The sequence below is a fragment of the Dermacentor albipictus genome, unplaced genomic scaffold (assembly GCF_038994185.2).
Source record: "Dermacentor albipictus isolate Rhodes 1998 colony unplaced genomic scaffold, USDA_Dalb.pri_finalv2 scaffold_11, whole genome shotgun sequence".
Classification (NCBI taxonomy): domain Eukaryota; kingdom Metazoa; phylum Arthropoda; class Arachnida; order Ixodida; family Ixodidae; genus Dermacentor; species Dermacentor albipictus.
The window spans coordinates 4,093,510-4,110,277 of NW_027225565.1; the positions used below are offsets into that span (position 1 = coordinate 4,093,510).

Genomic DNA, 16,768 nt, shown 5'->3' on the forward strand with positions numbered 1-16,768 from the left:
CATAATGCTAGGAAAACTGGCGGCTCTCTATACGAAGTGTCTATCGACTGCAAGGGTCCCAGAAAACTGGAAGAATGTAAACATTATACTAATCCACAAAAAGGGCGACGTTAAAGAACTAAAAAATTATAGGCCCGTTAGCTTACTCCCAGTATTATATAAAATTTTTACCAAAATTTAATCCAATAGAATCAGGGCGACACTGGAATTTAGTCAACCAAGGCGAGCCCTCAGGTGTGATGTGGTGGATATGAACAGAATGATCAGGAAGAGAAACTTCCCCCCTTTCGGCCCGGATGGCATTCACTACACTACACCTGCGGGATGGCAGGAACGAGGGTGGGTCGTAGGGCTCAGGCATTTTTGCAGGCACGCACGGCAACCCTGCATGCCAAAACATAAAATATAAAGGACAGGGGAGGGGGGCGTTACGGACAGGAGCACGGAGGAGTAAGAGGAAGAAGGCAGTAAATGGGGGTTCATCAACATGCAGGAGGGGAAGAAATCGCATTAAGTGGGACGAAATAGAAGAACAATTACAAATGGAAAATTTTCAGGTTTATGGAGTCGCCGAAACCCACTTAAGAGATTAGGAAGAGCCACCATTCATTGCAGGATACACCTGGGTAGAGTGTAACAGAAATGGGAAAGACCGCAGAGGAGGAGGCCTTGGGGCGCTAGTGAAGGGACAGGACTGGGAAAGGGTAAGGGAGAGCTGCAGTGAGCACATGTGGCTCAAGGGCACCATGGGGAATGTAGAGACAATCCTGGGAGTTGAGTATCTGAAAACGGGGAATGAGTCGAAAGAGGAGAATGCAAAACATTTCAAATGTATGGCCAAAGACATTAGGGAGTTAGCTATGAAACGGGAGATCACCATCCTAGGGGACATGAATGCACATGTGGAATACTTTGATGGGGCGACAGATGCAACAGGGCAGATGTTAGTAGGTTTTTGTGAGGCCCATGATGTTGTAATAGTTAATACTGAAATTAAATGCGACGGGAAGAGGAAAGAAATAACTTCCACTCGACAATAGACTCCTGCCTAATGTCCCACAAACTGTATGAACGGTTGGGAGGTATAGAAATTGATGAGGAAGGTACAAAAAGCCTGGTGAGTGATCGCAAAAGAATCAAAATCAGTTTTGGAAGGACAGTAGCACTGATGGAAACTAAAGAAAGGAAAGGTATGAGCAAACTGAACGACAGGCAGCCACAAGAAGTGGCGAAAAACATTGAAAACATAGTATCCAAGCAACCACAAAGGGCATGGGCATACGACGAGTTAATAGGTATTTTTAAACGAGAGCTAGAGAAGGGACAGAGTAGGAAACTAGGAAGTAAGCAGGGAAAACATAAACCGAAAAGCTGGTGAGATCGGGAAGGAGGCCATAGAGGAATGAAAAGATGCGTGCAGAAAACACAGAGCAGCGAAGAAAAGGGGAGCCCCGCCAGAAAAGGTGGAGACAAAATGGGAGAATTACCTCGCAATGAAAAGAGAAGCATTGACATTAATTCAAGCCAAGATAGCAAAGGCTGGGGTACAGTGGTTGTTAGAGATACGAAAAAAAAAAAAACAGAAATGTCTCTAAGAAGTTTTGGGAACACATAAGGGAACAGAGTAAGAAGACAGAGGTGGTTCAGCACTCATTGACCACACCTAAAGGAACAAAGGTAGAGGGAGAGGAAGCTCAGGAATATATTAGGTTAACAATAGAGGCAGCATTTGCAAAGCCAGAGGGTAGCGAAATGGAGAACAATGACAACAGCAGGACAGAATTAGAGGAGGAAAACAGAGGGATGACAAGTAAGGAATGGGACAAAATTGAACACAGGGTCTCCGTGGGAACAGCGACAGGACCTGATGACATACCTATGAAATTGATAAGCATATTACGCCAGAAAAGTAAATTAAAATTACAACTTATTGAACAAATAGTTGTAGGGGGAGATGTTCCATAGGACCGGAAAACAAGCAGAATGATATTAGTTTACAAAGGTAAGGGAAGCAAGGACAACCTTAAATCCTACAGGCCAATAACTGTCACATCAGTCATATACAGAGTAGCAATGCAGATGGTGAAAATGAGAATGGAGGAATGGGCAGAATGTGAAGAAATCATGGGGGAGCTGCAGAATGGATTTCGAAGGAACAGGAGGCTAGATGATAATTTATTTGTTATAACACAGTGCATAGAGATAGCGGCAGCCAGGCAGAAACCGCTATGGATAGCTTTTTTAGACATTAGAGGTGCCTATGATAATGTAAACCGAGAAAAGTTATGGAACCAGTTGAAGGAATATGGTCTAGATAGAAAGTTGGTTGGATTCCTACAACAAGTTTATACAGATAATGAGGTAGAGATAACATGGGAGGGGGAAACTACAAAGCCAGCTAAAATAAGAAGTGGTCTTAGGCAGGGCTGTCCATTGTCGCCCCTGCTTTTTATGATTTACATGAGCAAAGTGGAAAAGAGGCTAGAACAGAGCACAATAGGAGCCGACATAAGCTATATGCTGGAAGGGCAGAAGGTAGCTCAAGTACTAGCCGGACTGCTGTATGCAGATGATATTGTACTGCTTGCTGACATTCGAGTAGCGCTACAGGAACTAATGAGGATATCTGGAGAGGAGGGAGAAAAATTGGGACTGCAATTCAGTAGAGAGAAGTCTGGGATAATAGTATACAATGAAGAAAGGGGGGAACCATTGGAAATACAAGGCACTAAGATTGATCATGTTGAAAAACACAAGTATTTGGGCATATTGCTAAACGAGGGCAAAAAGTATTTGGAAGAACATGAGAATATAATTGAAAGAGTGAGAAGGAACTCAGCTGTAATGAAACACAAGGCACTATGGAACTATAATAGCTATAGGTACGAAGTGGTTAGAGGGGTATGGAAAGGGGTTATGGTACCTGGCTTCACATTCGGAAATTCAGTACTGTGCATGAAATCGGAAGTTCAGGCATGCATGGAAACAAGACAGAGAAGTGTGGGCAGGTTGACTTTAGGAGCGCACGGGAACACCCCTAATGAGGGAGTGCAGGGGGGCATGGGATGGACGTCATTCAAAGGTAGAGAGGCAATAAGTAAGATGTACAGAGACTCGCAGCACTGGGGGAAAAAAGGTGAACGGGAAAAGTGTACAAATATCTATACATTAAAAGTTTGAACATAAAGTGGACACTCAGAACTAGGAAGCTGAGGATTAGATACAGCCGAGGGAGGGCGTATAACATGGTTCTAGCGTGGGAAAGGAGGTGAAGGAGGCGGAAATAAAAGGTGGGAAGAAAGAATGCTCGGAAAGCCAGCGCTAGCTATGTATAGGACACAAAAACAGGAGATAAAGAGAGAGCTCTTATTTGATAACTCGCGGGGCAGCTCACTATTATTCGAAGCTAGGACGAGGGTTTTGAGAACGAAAACATACAGGGCTAAATTTGAAGACGTGGACCTTTTATGCACAGCTTGCGGAGCCGAAATTGAGACCACTGAGCATATAGTGCCGAGATGCGCAGACCTTCGCCCGACTCTGGCTAAGGGAACAGGGCCAGATATCGAAGGGGCATTAGGTTTTTCCGAGGAACGAGGGCAAATAAACGAGAAAAGAGTGGCAGCATAGAATAAAGAACAACTTTAGAGAAGGGAAACTGTACCTTCCACAGTGGTTCGAAAATAAGAAGCGGCAGCGCATGGAACTTAGTGGGGGGCCCGACAGATGGCGCTACTTAAACAGGAAGCGGAAATGTCCTTATACCAGTGGCGTACGCTGGGTACGCGCCGTGCTCGCCTCGCTGGCTTTGCGGCATGCCTCAGCTGCCGCGTTTTAATGGCCAGGAGACTAAAGAGCCTCTACTGACGCCCATACAAACAAGCCACAAGTGAGTGAACAGGACGTGCGACTTTATTGGCAGAAGAAAAGCAGTGCACCTTCTCATACAAGATCAGAAATAAAATTTTCATGTCGAGATGCGCTGAAACCATTAATGCGAGCTCGTAAACAGCTCACTTTCGTCGCCGCACATGGCGATCTGGTAACGAGCGACAATCAGTAGCGCAAGCAAATTGGGCAGTGCACCACCTGTTTGCATCGACAGTCGCCGTAACTTGCATTGCGAAGCAATCGGGTGACGCAAGGCATCTGCTGCCGCAACCAACACATCAACATGGACTAAACGGCATTTTAGCGTTCTCGCCTTTCCAACCTGCACGTTTCTTTTTGTTCTTTCGGGGGCCGCTAATGTGTAACTCATAGTTGGTGCCCCACATTCTCAATGTGGGCATCACCATTTTGCAGCCACTTTTGCAGGCCTTTCCACCCATGTGGCTATCAACTTCGGACCATGTAATAACGTGTGCTGTCTCCGCTCACGCCACATGACGGCCGATGAAGGCCCACAAGCATAATTTGCCGGCGGCTGCAGCAATGTCGAATGGGGAGAGCACCAATTACGGTGCATGTAAATTGGGAGTCTTTATCGCTGTGTGGACTGCAGGAGCAGATGGTTACCTCGGGAGACTGTTGCCCATGCAGCTAACCAGGTCGCCACATCGAAGAAACATAACACGGCGACCATTATCAAATTAGACTCTGCATTCAATCACCGCATAAGGTTCAGACAATACATTGTACATTGGCTAAGATCCGCATGACAACAGTGGGCATTCATGCACTACAAGTTGCATACAGCACATTCAGCTATCCAACTTAAGGCACAGTGCTTGCCTACGTCGCACATGGTGGTCTAGTAACGAGTGACAACCAGCAGCACAAGCAGATTGGACAGTGCCCCACCTGTTTGCACTGACAGTCGCCGTAACTTGCACTGCGAATCAATCGGGTGACGCAGGCACCTGCTGTCATAGCCAACACAGCGACATGAACTACCTGGCATCCTAGAGTTACCTCCTTTCCTACATGCACGTTTCTTGTTGTTCTTTCGGTGGCCACTAATGCGTCGCTCACACTTGGTGCCCCTCCTGCTCTCAATATGGATGTGGTCTGTTTTGTGGGAATCGCCATTTCGCAGCCACTTTCACAGGCCTTTCCACCCATGTGGATATCAACTTCATGCACTTCAAACCATGTAATCATGTATGATAGTCTCTGTTCATACATGGCTACCAGCTCAGAACAACAAACACGGAATGAAAATATCTATGACTGCATCAAAAAAGATACAGAACAAACCTACAAGAATCCTTATAGTCCTCCTTATAGGAGACTTCAACTGCCATATAAGGGAGCTAGATGGCTACAAAAAAAAATTCAGCTGGCCTACGCAAGCTAAACAGTGCAACCTACACATAGCCAACCTGGACCCTACTTGCAACGGAACATGCACATGGTCACGAAATTCAAGCAAGTCTGCTATTGACTATGTTCTGTACAATGATGAGGCAACACCGCAACACATGCATATGTCATCCATACACATAGATGAAAAGAAGTATAACAACTGTGGAAGCGACCATAATAGAATTACAATAAGCTTAAAATGGATTCAACCTCGAAAGAACACTGCGACAAAGCCCACCAAAGCATACTGGAAAACAAGAGAAGACCAGCGCCTTGAAGCATTTGCAGAGATTTGGAGCTATCAATAGAAGGACCACTGAAATATAAAGAATTCACAGAAAAGTGTCTATAAATAGCTCATAAAACCATTGGAAAAACAACTGGAAACAAACGGTCTAGGACATCGCCAGGGTTCGAAAAGGAGGTGAAAGATACAAAACGAAAGACACTCTCCAGACAGCACCACCACATACCTGAAGAGAACACTACCTTAAAAGATGTCATCTGGGAAGAATACTTGAAGCAAAAAGAACGAGTCAAAACTATGGTCACAAAAAAGATAGACGAAGCATTTCAACAGCAAGAGTAACATATAACAAAGGAGCGACAACACTATACAGTCAGAAGTTCTGGGCCTATATACAGACCCTGGAACCACGAGAGGACCTACACAAGAATGATGCATTCCTAACAAGTGAGAGACGTACTCTCCACATAAAAGAAATAGAACAATACATAACACACCACTTTGAAACCATACGAGCAAACTACACGACACCACTGCACCAACCCACAAATAACACAATGAAACTTTACAATGCACCACCATACAGTGAGACTTTATCCGGGGCGATCTCAATGGCAGAATTAAAACGATGCCTCGGAGACTTAAAGAACAAGAAAGCATCAGGCCTAGATGACATTCCAAACGAATTTCTCAGGGCCGTTGCCGAGGGTCTCGGAAGATTTTCCTCTGGATGGACCTCTGGCAGCCTAGCCCCGGGCACCAACAGCAATAACCGTTGGACAAATAAAGTTTATTCTCCTATCAAGGCTCTCCAAGCAAAAGCAAGAGAAACACTACTCAACTGTTTCAATGACATCCTTACGACACAATATATACCTGAAGCCTGGAAAGAAACCCAAATACAACGCATTCACAAAAGCAAAGCGGAAAGTGACATCAATGCCTCTCGTCCAATAGCAGTTCTCAGCAACATCTTAAAGCTCTTCAGTACAACGATAAATCGTAGATTACAAAACTATTGTGAAAAAAAAAAGCTATACAGTGAATCACAAAATGGCTTCCGTCCACAAAGACAAACAAGTGATCACATTTTCACTATCGCCCAAATAATCGAGATGAAGTACAAGGAAACATCTCAATTCTATGTGGCCTTCCTAGATATAGAAGAAGCCTACGACTCTGTACCACACTCTAAATTATGGGAAAAACTTGAAATCATGAAATTGGACCAGGAATTTATTGAATTACTGAAGGCACTTTATAAAGAATGCACAGCAGTTTATGAAGTACAGGGACTAAAATCTCAGAAAGTGAAACTAAATGCTGGATTAAAACAGGGATGTCCTCTATCACCGACCTTATTTAATATCTATATAAACAACCTCCTGAAAGCACTAAATGATGAGGGACCTGGAGTGAGACTCTCCACAATAACAACAGACCACCAAGAGGTGTACACAAAAATCTCATACTTAGCATTCGCCGACGATATTGTGCTTCTCGCTGAGTCAGCAGCAGACCTACAGGACCTTCTTGATACCTGCGCCCAAGTTGCGGCTGAGGACTACCTCAAGTTCCACAGAAAAATCGCAATGGATGAGCCTAAACACAAAATCTGAAGAATTGACATTCAAGCTAGAAGGAAATTCTATAACAAAGACAGCAACTTATAAGTATCTTGGAATTGAAATAGACACAAAAAAAAGACTACCTCGAAAAATAAACTGATTCGATAATAAAAAAATCGAACCGTCCAAAAGGTCGAGTATGGCACCTATCCCGACACTCGTACAACCCTTATTCAGTCAGTCGTGCGCTGTGGAAAACACTCGCAGTTCCAGTAACAACATACGCAACTGACACACCACTCAACACTGACAAAATGCCTTAACCTGCACCAGAACAAACTTTGATGATGGCTGCTGGGAGGAAACATCTTTACAGCCAATGCCACAACAACAGGTGAAATGGGCTGGTCACCGTTTGAAATTCCAGAAGCAAGGTCAAAATACCAATACATGGGTAGGTTGAAATTTATGCCCGAAGCCAATTACAGCCGCCGAATATACTTACACCCGCGGTATAAGGGCATAAATACCTTCTGGATGCAATGACTCGCCTTTATCGAAACAAAATTCGGCCCGAACCCAAAGCTCCAACAAAGCAAAAGTGAAAGCGAATGGAGTAAAGAAGTGAACAAACGAATAACATAGACAAACACAGACATCTGGCACACAGCGACCACAAAAAAATACAGTCTATTGTGCTATGCGAAACAAAGTGGAACCTAGCAGTGAACCATACTACAGGGGGGACAGACAGAGCGCACTACTCTTCCAAGCTCGGAGAGGATCACTGGCTACTCAACAACGACCACATGAACTGTTCGACTCGAACCCTTCGTGCCGTTTGTGCGCTGCCCCCGAAGAAACAGTTGCCCATGCCTGCATGATAAACCTTTAACACCGCAAAGTTTGACTGAACTCTTGGGCGTGTCCGGTCAAATAAATGGATGAGTTACAAATCGATCCGATCCAGTCAACGAAAAGCCTACTGCTGCAGTGGGAACGGCTCTGTAGACAAACCAAAAGCAGACAGGCCAAGTTAACGCCTAACACATCCCATTTGCCAACCACACACACCGGCAAGCAAGGTTCTGACTGGTGTTGTATAAGTCGCGGGTCGCTTTCTTCTTCGCGATGATAGATTGGATTTTTTACAAGCGCTGCTCCAGGAAGGCACATGTAACCGGCAAACGGACGCCTCAGGAGAGCACCTGAGGTCATAATAAAGAAGGCGGCGCAGGATCGCCAGGGCACCCAAGGGGTAGCAGAGGGATCAAATCTAGAAGCAGGGCGGCCCGTGGGTTGGGGCCTCGGGTGAGCCCCAACCCACAGAACAATCCGGGCTCTAACTGTGGTGTCCCCGTTGCCGCTTTGGTGTCCAGGAGGCGCCCCCAACTATGCGAAATAATGACACGTTGTTACAATTAGTAAAAAAACCTGATCGAATAAATATAATTACGTCCAGCCGCCAACTTGTGTCGATAAGTTCAGCACTACAGCGCCCCGCGACTTCTGCAACACCTAGAACTTTGGATGGATGGATGGATGTTATGACCGTCCCCTTTGGATCGGGGCAGTGGGTTGCGCCACCAAGCTCTTGCTACTATGCTGCCTAATATCCTACCTAGGTTAACCAATGAAAAAAAAAAAAAACACTATGAACTACCACGTCCAAATTTTCTGATCTATTGCGAACTGTGCTTTTGTACGTCTCTGTCTTTTGTCCTTTCCCTACTTTTCTTCCACCAATCCTCCAATCACCTCTTACTAATGTCTACTGCGGACCTGTTTGCTTTACCACTGCTCCCGCTGAACCCAAGGGCTTCAAGGAGGCCAGTGGTGCCTAAATCGACCACTGGGTAGACGTCTTCACATTCTAATAAAATATGCTCCGTCGTTTCCCCAGCTTTACCGCAGCAAGCACATGCTTCTGCTTCCTTCTTATATCTCGCTTCATAGGTGCGTGTTCTAAGGCATCCCGATCTCGCCTCGAAAAGTAATGAGCTTCCCTTTGAGTTATCATAAATGGTTTCTTTCCCGATTTCGTTTTTTCCTCTTAAGTAGTTACTCATGGCAGGTTTCTTTTCCATTGCCGCCACCCATGAGATTAATTCAGCCTCTCTGACTTTCCGCTTGACCTTCTTTGTTGCTATGTTGCCCACCCCACAGGCCGCATACTTGCTGGTAAGCTTCCTAGTTCTTTTCCTCCACTGTGAATCAATGTTTTGCCTGTACAGATACCTGAACACTCTCCCAGCCCATTTACTTTCTTCCATATTCCTCAGACATTCTTCATACTCAATTTTATTGCGAGCTTCCCTCACTTAAAAACTAGTCCAGCCCATATCCCCCTGCACAGCTTCATTTGTAGTCTTCCCGTGAGCGCCCAATGCAAGGCGACCCATTGACCTTTGGTTCCCGTTGAGTCCTGATTGTACCCCTGATTTAAAGCAAACAACCGCATTTCCAAAAGTAAGTCCTGGAACCATTACCCCTTTCCACATACCTCGGAGGACCTCGTACCTAAAGCCCCTGCATCTAGGCGCCACCGCCGAGAAAGCGGCGGTGGCGCGTAGATGCAGGGGCTTTACTCCTACCTATTGTATCCCCATAGCGCTCTGTGCTTCATTATGGCTGCACTTCTCTTCCCCTTGACTGTTATGGTTTTTTCCTGTGTTTCCATATATCCATTGCCTTCGTTTATCCATATACCAAGGTATTTATATTCTGTTACCCGAGGTATTTCTTGGTTCTGTATCTCCACTGTCTGTTCACTGTTTTCATTGAATGTATAGATCTCCAACTAGTTTCTAAGCTTTCTGTTATTGTCTATGGTAGAATACCATAACACCTGATTTTCTAACACTAAATTTCAAACCTAAATTCCTGCCCTCCTGTCCACAGATATTTGCCAGACGTTGCAAATCACTTTGCTTGTTAGCGAACAACACAATGTCGTCCGCATAAAATAAACCTGGGAGTTGCTGCTCTATTACTTTACCTGCCTGTTTGTATGAGATTAAACCCGATATTACTTCCTTCTAGTGCCCTCTCCATCCTCACCATGTACATCATAAACAGCAGCGGGGATAAAGGGCACCCCCTGCCTCAGTCCCTTGTTGATATGAACTTTCTCCGCGCTCCTTATCCCATCCCATTCAACGCAAGCAGTATTTTCTAGGTAAATCTCTCTCAGAAGCTGTAGACAACCGTTAACTAAGCCTTCCCCTTCCAGAATATCCCACAAAATGTTGCGGTCTACGTTGTCATAGGACTTTGCCCTGGCACACCACCTATTGGACACCGATACACAGAGTGCAGAGTGGAGCCCAGCCAGATCCACCCATGCAACGGTAGCCAAAGCGTTGGCTGCAGTATAGAGGCTAGAAGGTTATAACTTTCTAGCCTCTATAGCTACAGGCTACGAGACGCCACCCATGTGCCAGCATGCACATTCAGTTGGCACAATTATACTCCTCGTGCGCTCAGTTGGTGGCGCCACCGCTCTCCAAGTGCGCAGCACCAATGTGGCCACATCGCGCATTTTGTCCCTGTTCCCTTCCCGGCGCGTCGCTCGAAGTTGTGTGCGGTGAACGTCGGCGCGTGAAAATGGCAACGCAAAACGAACCCCGCTTGCTGTTTTGCGGCTACGGACGAATAGCAAACATTCAGGAATACTTCAAACGAAGTAGTTTGCTTCGTAGTGGCGACTTGTACTCCGCTAATCACGTTTGCTGCGTTAGAGAAGAACTACACAGTGCCGTCGGTCCGTCGGAAATCATAGGAAAATGCGTCCCACGAATGAAGAGCCAAGAAATGCACAGCTACGCTCGTTCGGTCCAATAGCTGTCGATCTCACATATGCACTTGCTTGTACACCTTTCTCAACAACGTTTGTATGGCAAACTTGTGCGGATGCGGCGCCTTCTGCTGTCACAGAGAGGAACAGAGTGCAAACGCCTCCGTTAAAATCTGCATCTGTCTGGGCTATCTGAAAAGTTGTAGAAAAACATCACGTCAAGTTTTGTTTTAAGTGCTTGGGAAGAACTGAAATCTGCGTTAATCTCAAGCAAAAGAATAATGTCTTGGTTGATAGGAACAATTTAGTAATGAGATATTAGTTAAATGGAGTCGCGATCGAATACATGTTCCCTGCCATTAGGACCACTTATTATCATTGGTGCATGAAATGAAATGCCTCGAAACACTGCTTGAATTCAGACACAACACAGTGCTTCCAGCAAACGCTTATAACTGGTGTGTGGCCAGAGGATGGTACATCAGGGCAAGTGTCGCTCCCAAATAATTTTTTTTCTGCTTACTATGGGACACCGAGCACGAGAGGTAAACACCTGTCTACCCAGCACCTATTCCGTGTCAAGGGCGTGCCTCATCCAAAATTTCTGGCTAGGCAGGCCACTGATGCAATCGAAACGTGCCTGAAGGCTAGTCTCTCGTGATAATAATAAATATATAACACTTTTGCTCACCACCGATGCGGATGTGCCAGTTTCTTACGGTGATGCAATGATTTCGTCGGCGAGGTCAGTCGAGGAGTTCTCAAAGGAATCCGCAGACGCCGTGATCGCGCTCTAGGATGTCAGTGCTTGAACCACGCGCGAGGCCGCTGAACCCCCCCTCCCCTCCCCCCCAAAAAAAGAACCAGCTGTAAGCACGCTTAATGAATACTGCAATACGTTTTCGGTTTTCATGGCGGCGCAACAATTTCTTTGAACTATCGCTTGAACCGCGCTTCAAAGTCGTAAAGAACTGTAGCATCGCAGCAATTTTTCTCACAGCCGACTCTAACCACTTCACGGGTACCCTTTCTACTAATAACACTCACCTCTTATATCTGTCGAGCTTTCATGCCGGTAGTACCGAATCACGGCGGAAACAGAGTTGGCACATAGGCGGGATAGCCGGCAATCGTGCTCGATTTCTTACCGACAAAGCGAGCACTGCAAATGACTGTCTTGCGTTGCACTGGTAGCCACAAATCTCCATTCGGGCTAAAAATAATAAAAGAAAACAAGGGAACCAACAATGTGTTAATATTACCTTGAGAGAAAGAGACAGAAACCGCGCGAAGACAGGACGCGTTTGCATTTGCGTTGGAGCGATCCAACGTTGTCGCCTATCAGCCTCGTACGATTTCCAAGGGAAATGATAAAACAGCACCTTCGGCAGTTTCCCGGAGCTGTTATTACATCCGCACACGCAACAGTAGATCGAAGTCGACTGTTTTCGCCGCGTGCACACGCTTGCGCTGCTAGGGGCCATCGTCCACCTGCTGCGGCTAGGCGCGGCTGCGCGCCGGGAACAGGGACATTTCACCAGCCGCCGCCGCCGTGACGCTGCATGTCTGATTTGAAACAGCAGCGCTCGAGGCCTACAGAGCCTAGAAACCAGCATATTTCTGATCTGAAACTATGCTGGAAAACTTTCTAGCCTCTCTAGCGCAATTGGTTGGCGACGCCAAACTTGGCTTGGCTCGTCTTGGCGTGGCATTGTCTGCGGAACTGTGAACGAAGGGAGTTCTCATAGATAGTTCTGCGAAATTGTGGTGAAAGTCTACAGTGCACGAATAAAAAAAAAAAACTCCAAAGTGAACAATGAGAGACAGCAAAAAAACTTTATTTTTTCTGTGGTACCTAAAACGCCTGTCCTGTATTAAAAGAGACTATGAATAAACTTACTTACTTAGTTACTTAAGCCCTGCTGCAAACGTCGACGGCGCCGCCACTGCTGCATAGTGCCTCAGAGCTTGTGGATGTAGGAACAGGCTTGAGCTATTGCCGTGGTTGAACTGGTTGCACGCTGTAGACCTCAGAGTCACTAGGCTGTATTTTTATCGTTCCAGCTGTAGAAGCACAATGTCCGCCTCCTGTCCTGAGCACAAAGTGGGTACTACGAGTCGTAGCATACCAACGCGACGGATTGTCATCAACGATGCAAGTCAGTTGCCGCACGACTACAGCTCGACGCCCGGGGGTACCATATTTTCCACCACGCCGGGAGGTAACCTTACCTTCTTTGCACTAATGCATTTTAGAGATATCGGCGCGCTTTGCATAACGAGCAGCACAGTGGACATGAACTGGGCCGTTGCATGTTTTGGAGTATTGTAGCTGCAGGTTTTGTTCACTTTCAGCGTGATATGATACGACTCTGCAGCTCTATTGTTTATTGATCCCGAAATATAGACGACCGAAGGCCTGGAAATGCTGTAATTTGGAATCGTCATCGCGTGTACGGCCGCAAAATGTGGTGCATCCGCTTGATGAATTGACGATGACGACGCGCCAAACACAGCGGTATGCCGCGCTACGGAGGCGTCAGAAAGTTCGAAAGACGACTCCTTTCCGCGAGCCGCCGAGAGAGCACGTGGTCGCCCAGCCGTCTCGTGCCGCGCGCGGCTCTTCTCCCGTGAGTTTGAAGGTCACGTCACGAAAGGCGTCCCCCGAACGCGATGATGCGTCGCGCTTGCTAGATCTGCTCTAAATTGTCAATGGCGCCTTTCTTCTGCTAAATCTTTTTGCTTCCTCTGACACTTTGTGCTCCTACGCCGATAACGCCTAGCCGTTCGTCGAGCGTTTCGAATGCAGTCATTCCTGAACATCTCGTATACGTGCGTGCCTCTGAGTCACCGTCACCTGCTGTTCGTTTCATTTTGCGCTATTACATTTTTGTTTTGTTAGTGATTGCTGCTGCGCATAGATTTCGTTTATTCGTTTTGCTAATAGGGAGCTGCCGCCCGTGCACGTCAGCGCGGCCAGCAGCGAGCGTTTTCGCAAGACCCGAGCTTATAGTACGTGCTCCGTTTTTTACTTAAGGGCGCTCATGATACGGTTTCATCACACTCGAGAGAAGGTGGACGCCTCGTGGTGCTTGCTGCCACCATGCCCTGGCAAAACACTCTCCTCATTCCTGCGTGGTTGCGACTAAGGCGACGAAAAAACAACCTGTGTCGCAACGTCGAGAGCGCTCGCGCGTAGTCTGTTCGTGTCCTGCGGGCTTTCACTGAAGCCTCGCCCTGAAGTCGCAGGTTGCTTTTGCCCCATCTGGCCGTACGCTGCTAGCACGGCCAGATGTACTAAACGTGAAACAAGGCGATTGGGGTTGAACGGTTCGATCACGTAATCTAGCAGCGTAGCTGACATTCCGTGAGAAAGATACGTGCGATCTTCACCGCGGCACAGACTTTAGAAAAGTGGCAAAATGCGAGCATGTCTGCGTGGTGCACTACATGTGCACATTTTCGTCCTGATTTTTGGAGGCGAAATGCGAAAACACCCGTGTACTTAGATTTAGGTGCACGTTAAAGAAACCAATGTGGTCCAAATTTCCGGAGTCCCCCACTACGGCCTGCCTCATAATCAAATCGTGGTTTTGGCACATAAAACCATGGAATTTTTAACTTCCGATGCTTCGATTCAGTTTGCCATATGCTTCGCCAGGCCTCGGCGTTTACATTTTTCTGACGTGCCCAGGGTTCGGCGATGCCCTAACATTGGTTCGTTACACGAATAATCGCTCTCGGTGCGAGACGGTCAGTTAACGATTGAAATATGCCGAAGGAGTGCAGCGGGCGGACAGTTCCATTGCACTGGCTGCGAGATAAAAAATTTGCTCGATACGCAACTAGCGATTATTTTCTTAATTATTTTCTTTTTTTTAAGTTTCCCACCTTTAACGGTGGGAAAAGAAAACAAAAAGAACAACGATTATAAAAGGCCGCCATACGCTTGGCTCCCCGCGCGTCAGTGCAGCAAGCAGTTCCACGAGGCCGAGCAATGTGCTCGCAAGCCTTTTTCTTGTTTTGCTTGGTATCTCTTCTTTAAAAAAAACGAGGCTGTGTAGACGCTAGCGGAAAATTTCGACCAGTAGCTCCTGCCCGGTCGAGCTGTATTCAGCTGATAGACATCTGGCCGTACGCCAGCTGAAAAAGCAGCTCAGTGGGGGCATGTAGCAGGAAACCCTCGCTTCTTTTTTTTTTTTCCCCGACCCTGCTTCGCGCAACGTGTTTTCTTCTTGCTTCGGCTTTGTTTTTGGCTTACAGGTATAGCAGTGTGCAGGAAATTATGGCGTTCGAACTACTTGTAGTGAACTAGGCGTTTCATTTATTCAGCATTGCTGGTGGCGGCTGATGAAAGTTGCGGCGTATCGAGGTCTTTTTGCTTTGTTGCTGGCGCAGGTTATAAAGCACTTGTTGCTATCCTTGCCCTTGTGTCAGGCTGTTACTTTTAAAGTGGAATGTGCATTCATGTAAAACTAGGTCAATGTGAGTGTTTAAGAAGGGACAACAGAATTTAAGATGAGACATATTTAATTTGTATATTGTGACATCAGAGCTGCAAGAGGTGTGCATGCCTATCGTGCCTAGAGAGGGAAGGGAGGTGAGCAAGCCTAACAGTGTGAGTGTGACATGCTAGTATTGGGGAGATGATATGCATGGCTGTGTTTGATCAGGGTTGCAGGTTCACCTTATTACGCGAGAATGGCAGGTAGACTTAGTTTTCGAGTGTAGTTCTGCAAAAGAAAGAAAAAGTATTTTGTCTCTATTTTAATAGTATACCTTGTGTGTTCAAGAAATATTAGGACTTGTGTACACGATTTGGGTGATATACTCTTAGTGTAGCTTGCACAGCTGCAAAACATCTGAGCTGACTTGTTCCAGAAGGCCACACAGTGGTCCTATAGGTTATTGTAATGTGCTGCATGTGGCATTTTTAAGGATGTTTGTTACTGTTCGCAACTTGTAGTAGACAAAATGCATGTAGGACTTCATGTTGTGCAGCTGCATAGAGCTTGTTGACATGAAGTTGTGCATGCAAGTTTAGCAGTTAGGACATGACAGAATTTTGTGTTGTTTTAACATTTGGTGCTGTCTCAGGTATGGAGCTGTCTTGATGCTACACGATAGAAAGTGAAGAATGCATACATTGTGAGTCAGTTTTCCATTCTCGCCAGAGCCGTTCCGATTGACTATAGTGCATTGTCTAAACTCTTGCTGTGAAGGTTTAGAAAATTGTGAATAAATATAATGTTATAATTTATGGTGAATGAGCATTAGGATGACTCTCAGAAGCACAAGTTAGCACTCACAGGATATGGAAAAAGTTGGCTTAATTTGCTTATAGTTTGCCTCAGTGCTGCTCCTTGGTTCTTTCTTCATTTTTCAGAGAGTATATTTCCCTGCTTTCATGCAGTTGAAAAGTTGCATTTAATTTACAATTATATAGGTATATTGATTTAGTTGAAACATCTGCACTTGGTTCATGTTAGGCACCAGCACAAACATAGCAATACTGTGATGGGTAATTGATCAAATACCTATCATGTACCAAGTTGCCAGATACCAAGCTATGCATACCAGACTAGGTGTCGGATGTGAATCATGTTGCATATTTAAATATTCCACAACTTTTATTTGGTTATGATTTGCATGATATTAGAACTTACTAGTTCCCAGTCCAAATTGTGTTTTGTATGTGTGGTCTTCAGATGGACACTAGAGGAGAACACTAAGTCCGTTTAAACTCCTAGAATATTTTTTCATAACTGTTTTGATGGAGAAAAAAAAAGTTGATTACTAGCAGGGTAAAAGGAAGGCCACGCTCCCGTTTCTTGAATTTGCATCATAACT

The 16,768-nt window shown here is 45.8% G+C and overlaps 1 protein-coding gene and 1 long non-coding RNA gene across 3 annotated transcripts in view; one reads left to right on the forward strand and one right to left on the reverse strand.

Moving 5' to 3' along the window:
- The window catches only part of Thor (eukaryotic translation initiation factor 4E binding protein thor), a 77,964-nt gene that overhangs the window by 16,133 nt on the left and 45,063 nt on the right, over positions 1–16,768 (forward strand). For both annotated transcript variants that reach the window (XM_070528327.1, XM_070528328.1), the window contains exon 4: positions 12,983–13,140. In XM_070528327.1, coding sequence (XP_070384428.1) covers positions 12,983–13,140 — 158 coding nt within the window. The remainder of the gene's footprint in view (positions 1–12,982; positions 13,141–16,768) is intronic.
- On the reverse strand, positions 9,721–12,611 carry LOC139051320 (uncharacterized). Its single transcript, XR_011509328.1, has 4 exons — positions 12,301–12,611; positions 11,966–12,131; positions 11,610–11,762; positions 9,721–11,110 (listed from the first exon to the last, which is right to left on the reverse strand). It is a non-coding gene; the product is annotated as an uncharacterized lncRNA (long non-coding RNA).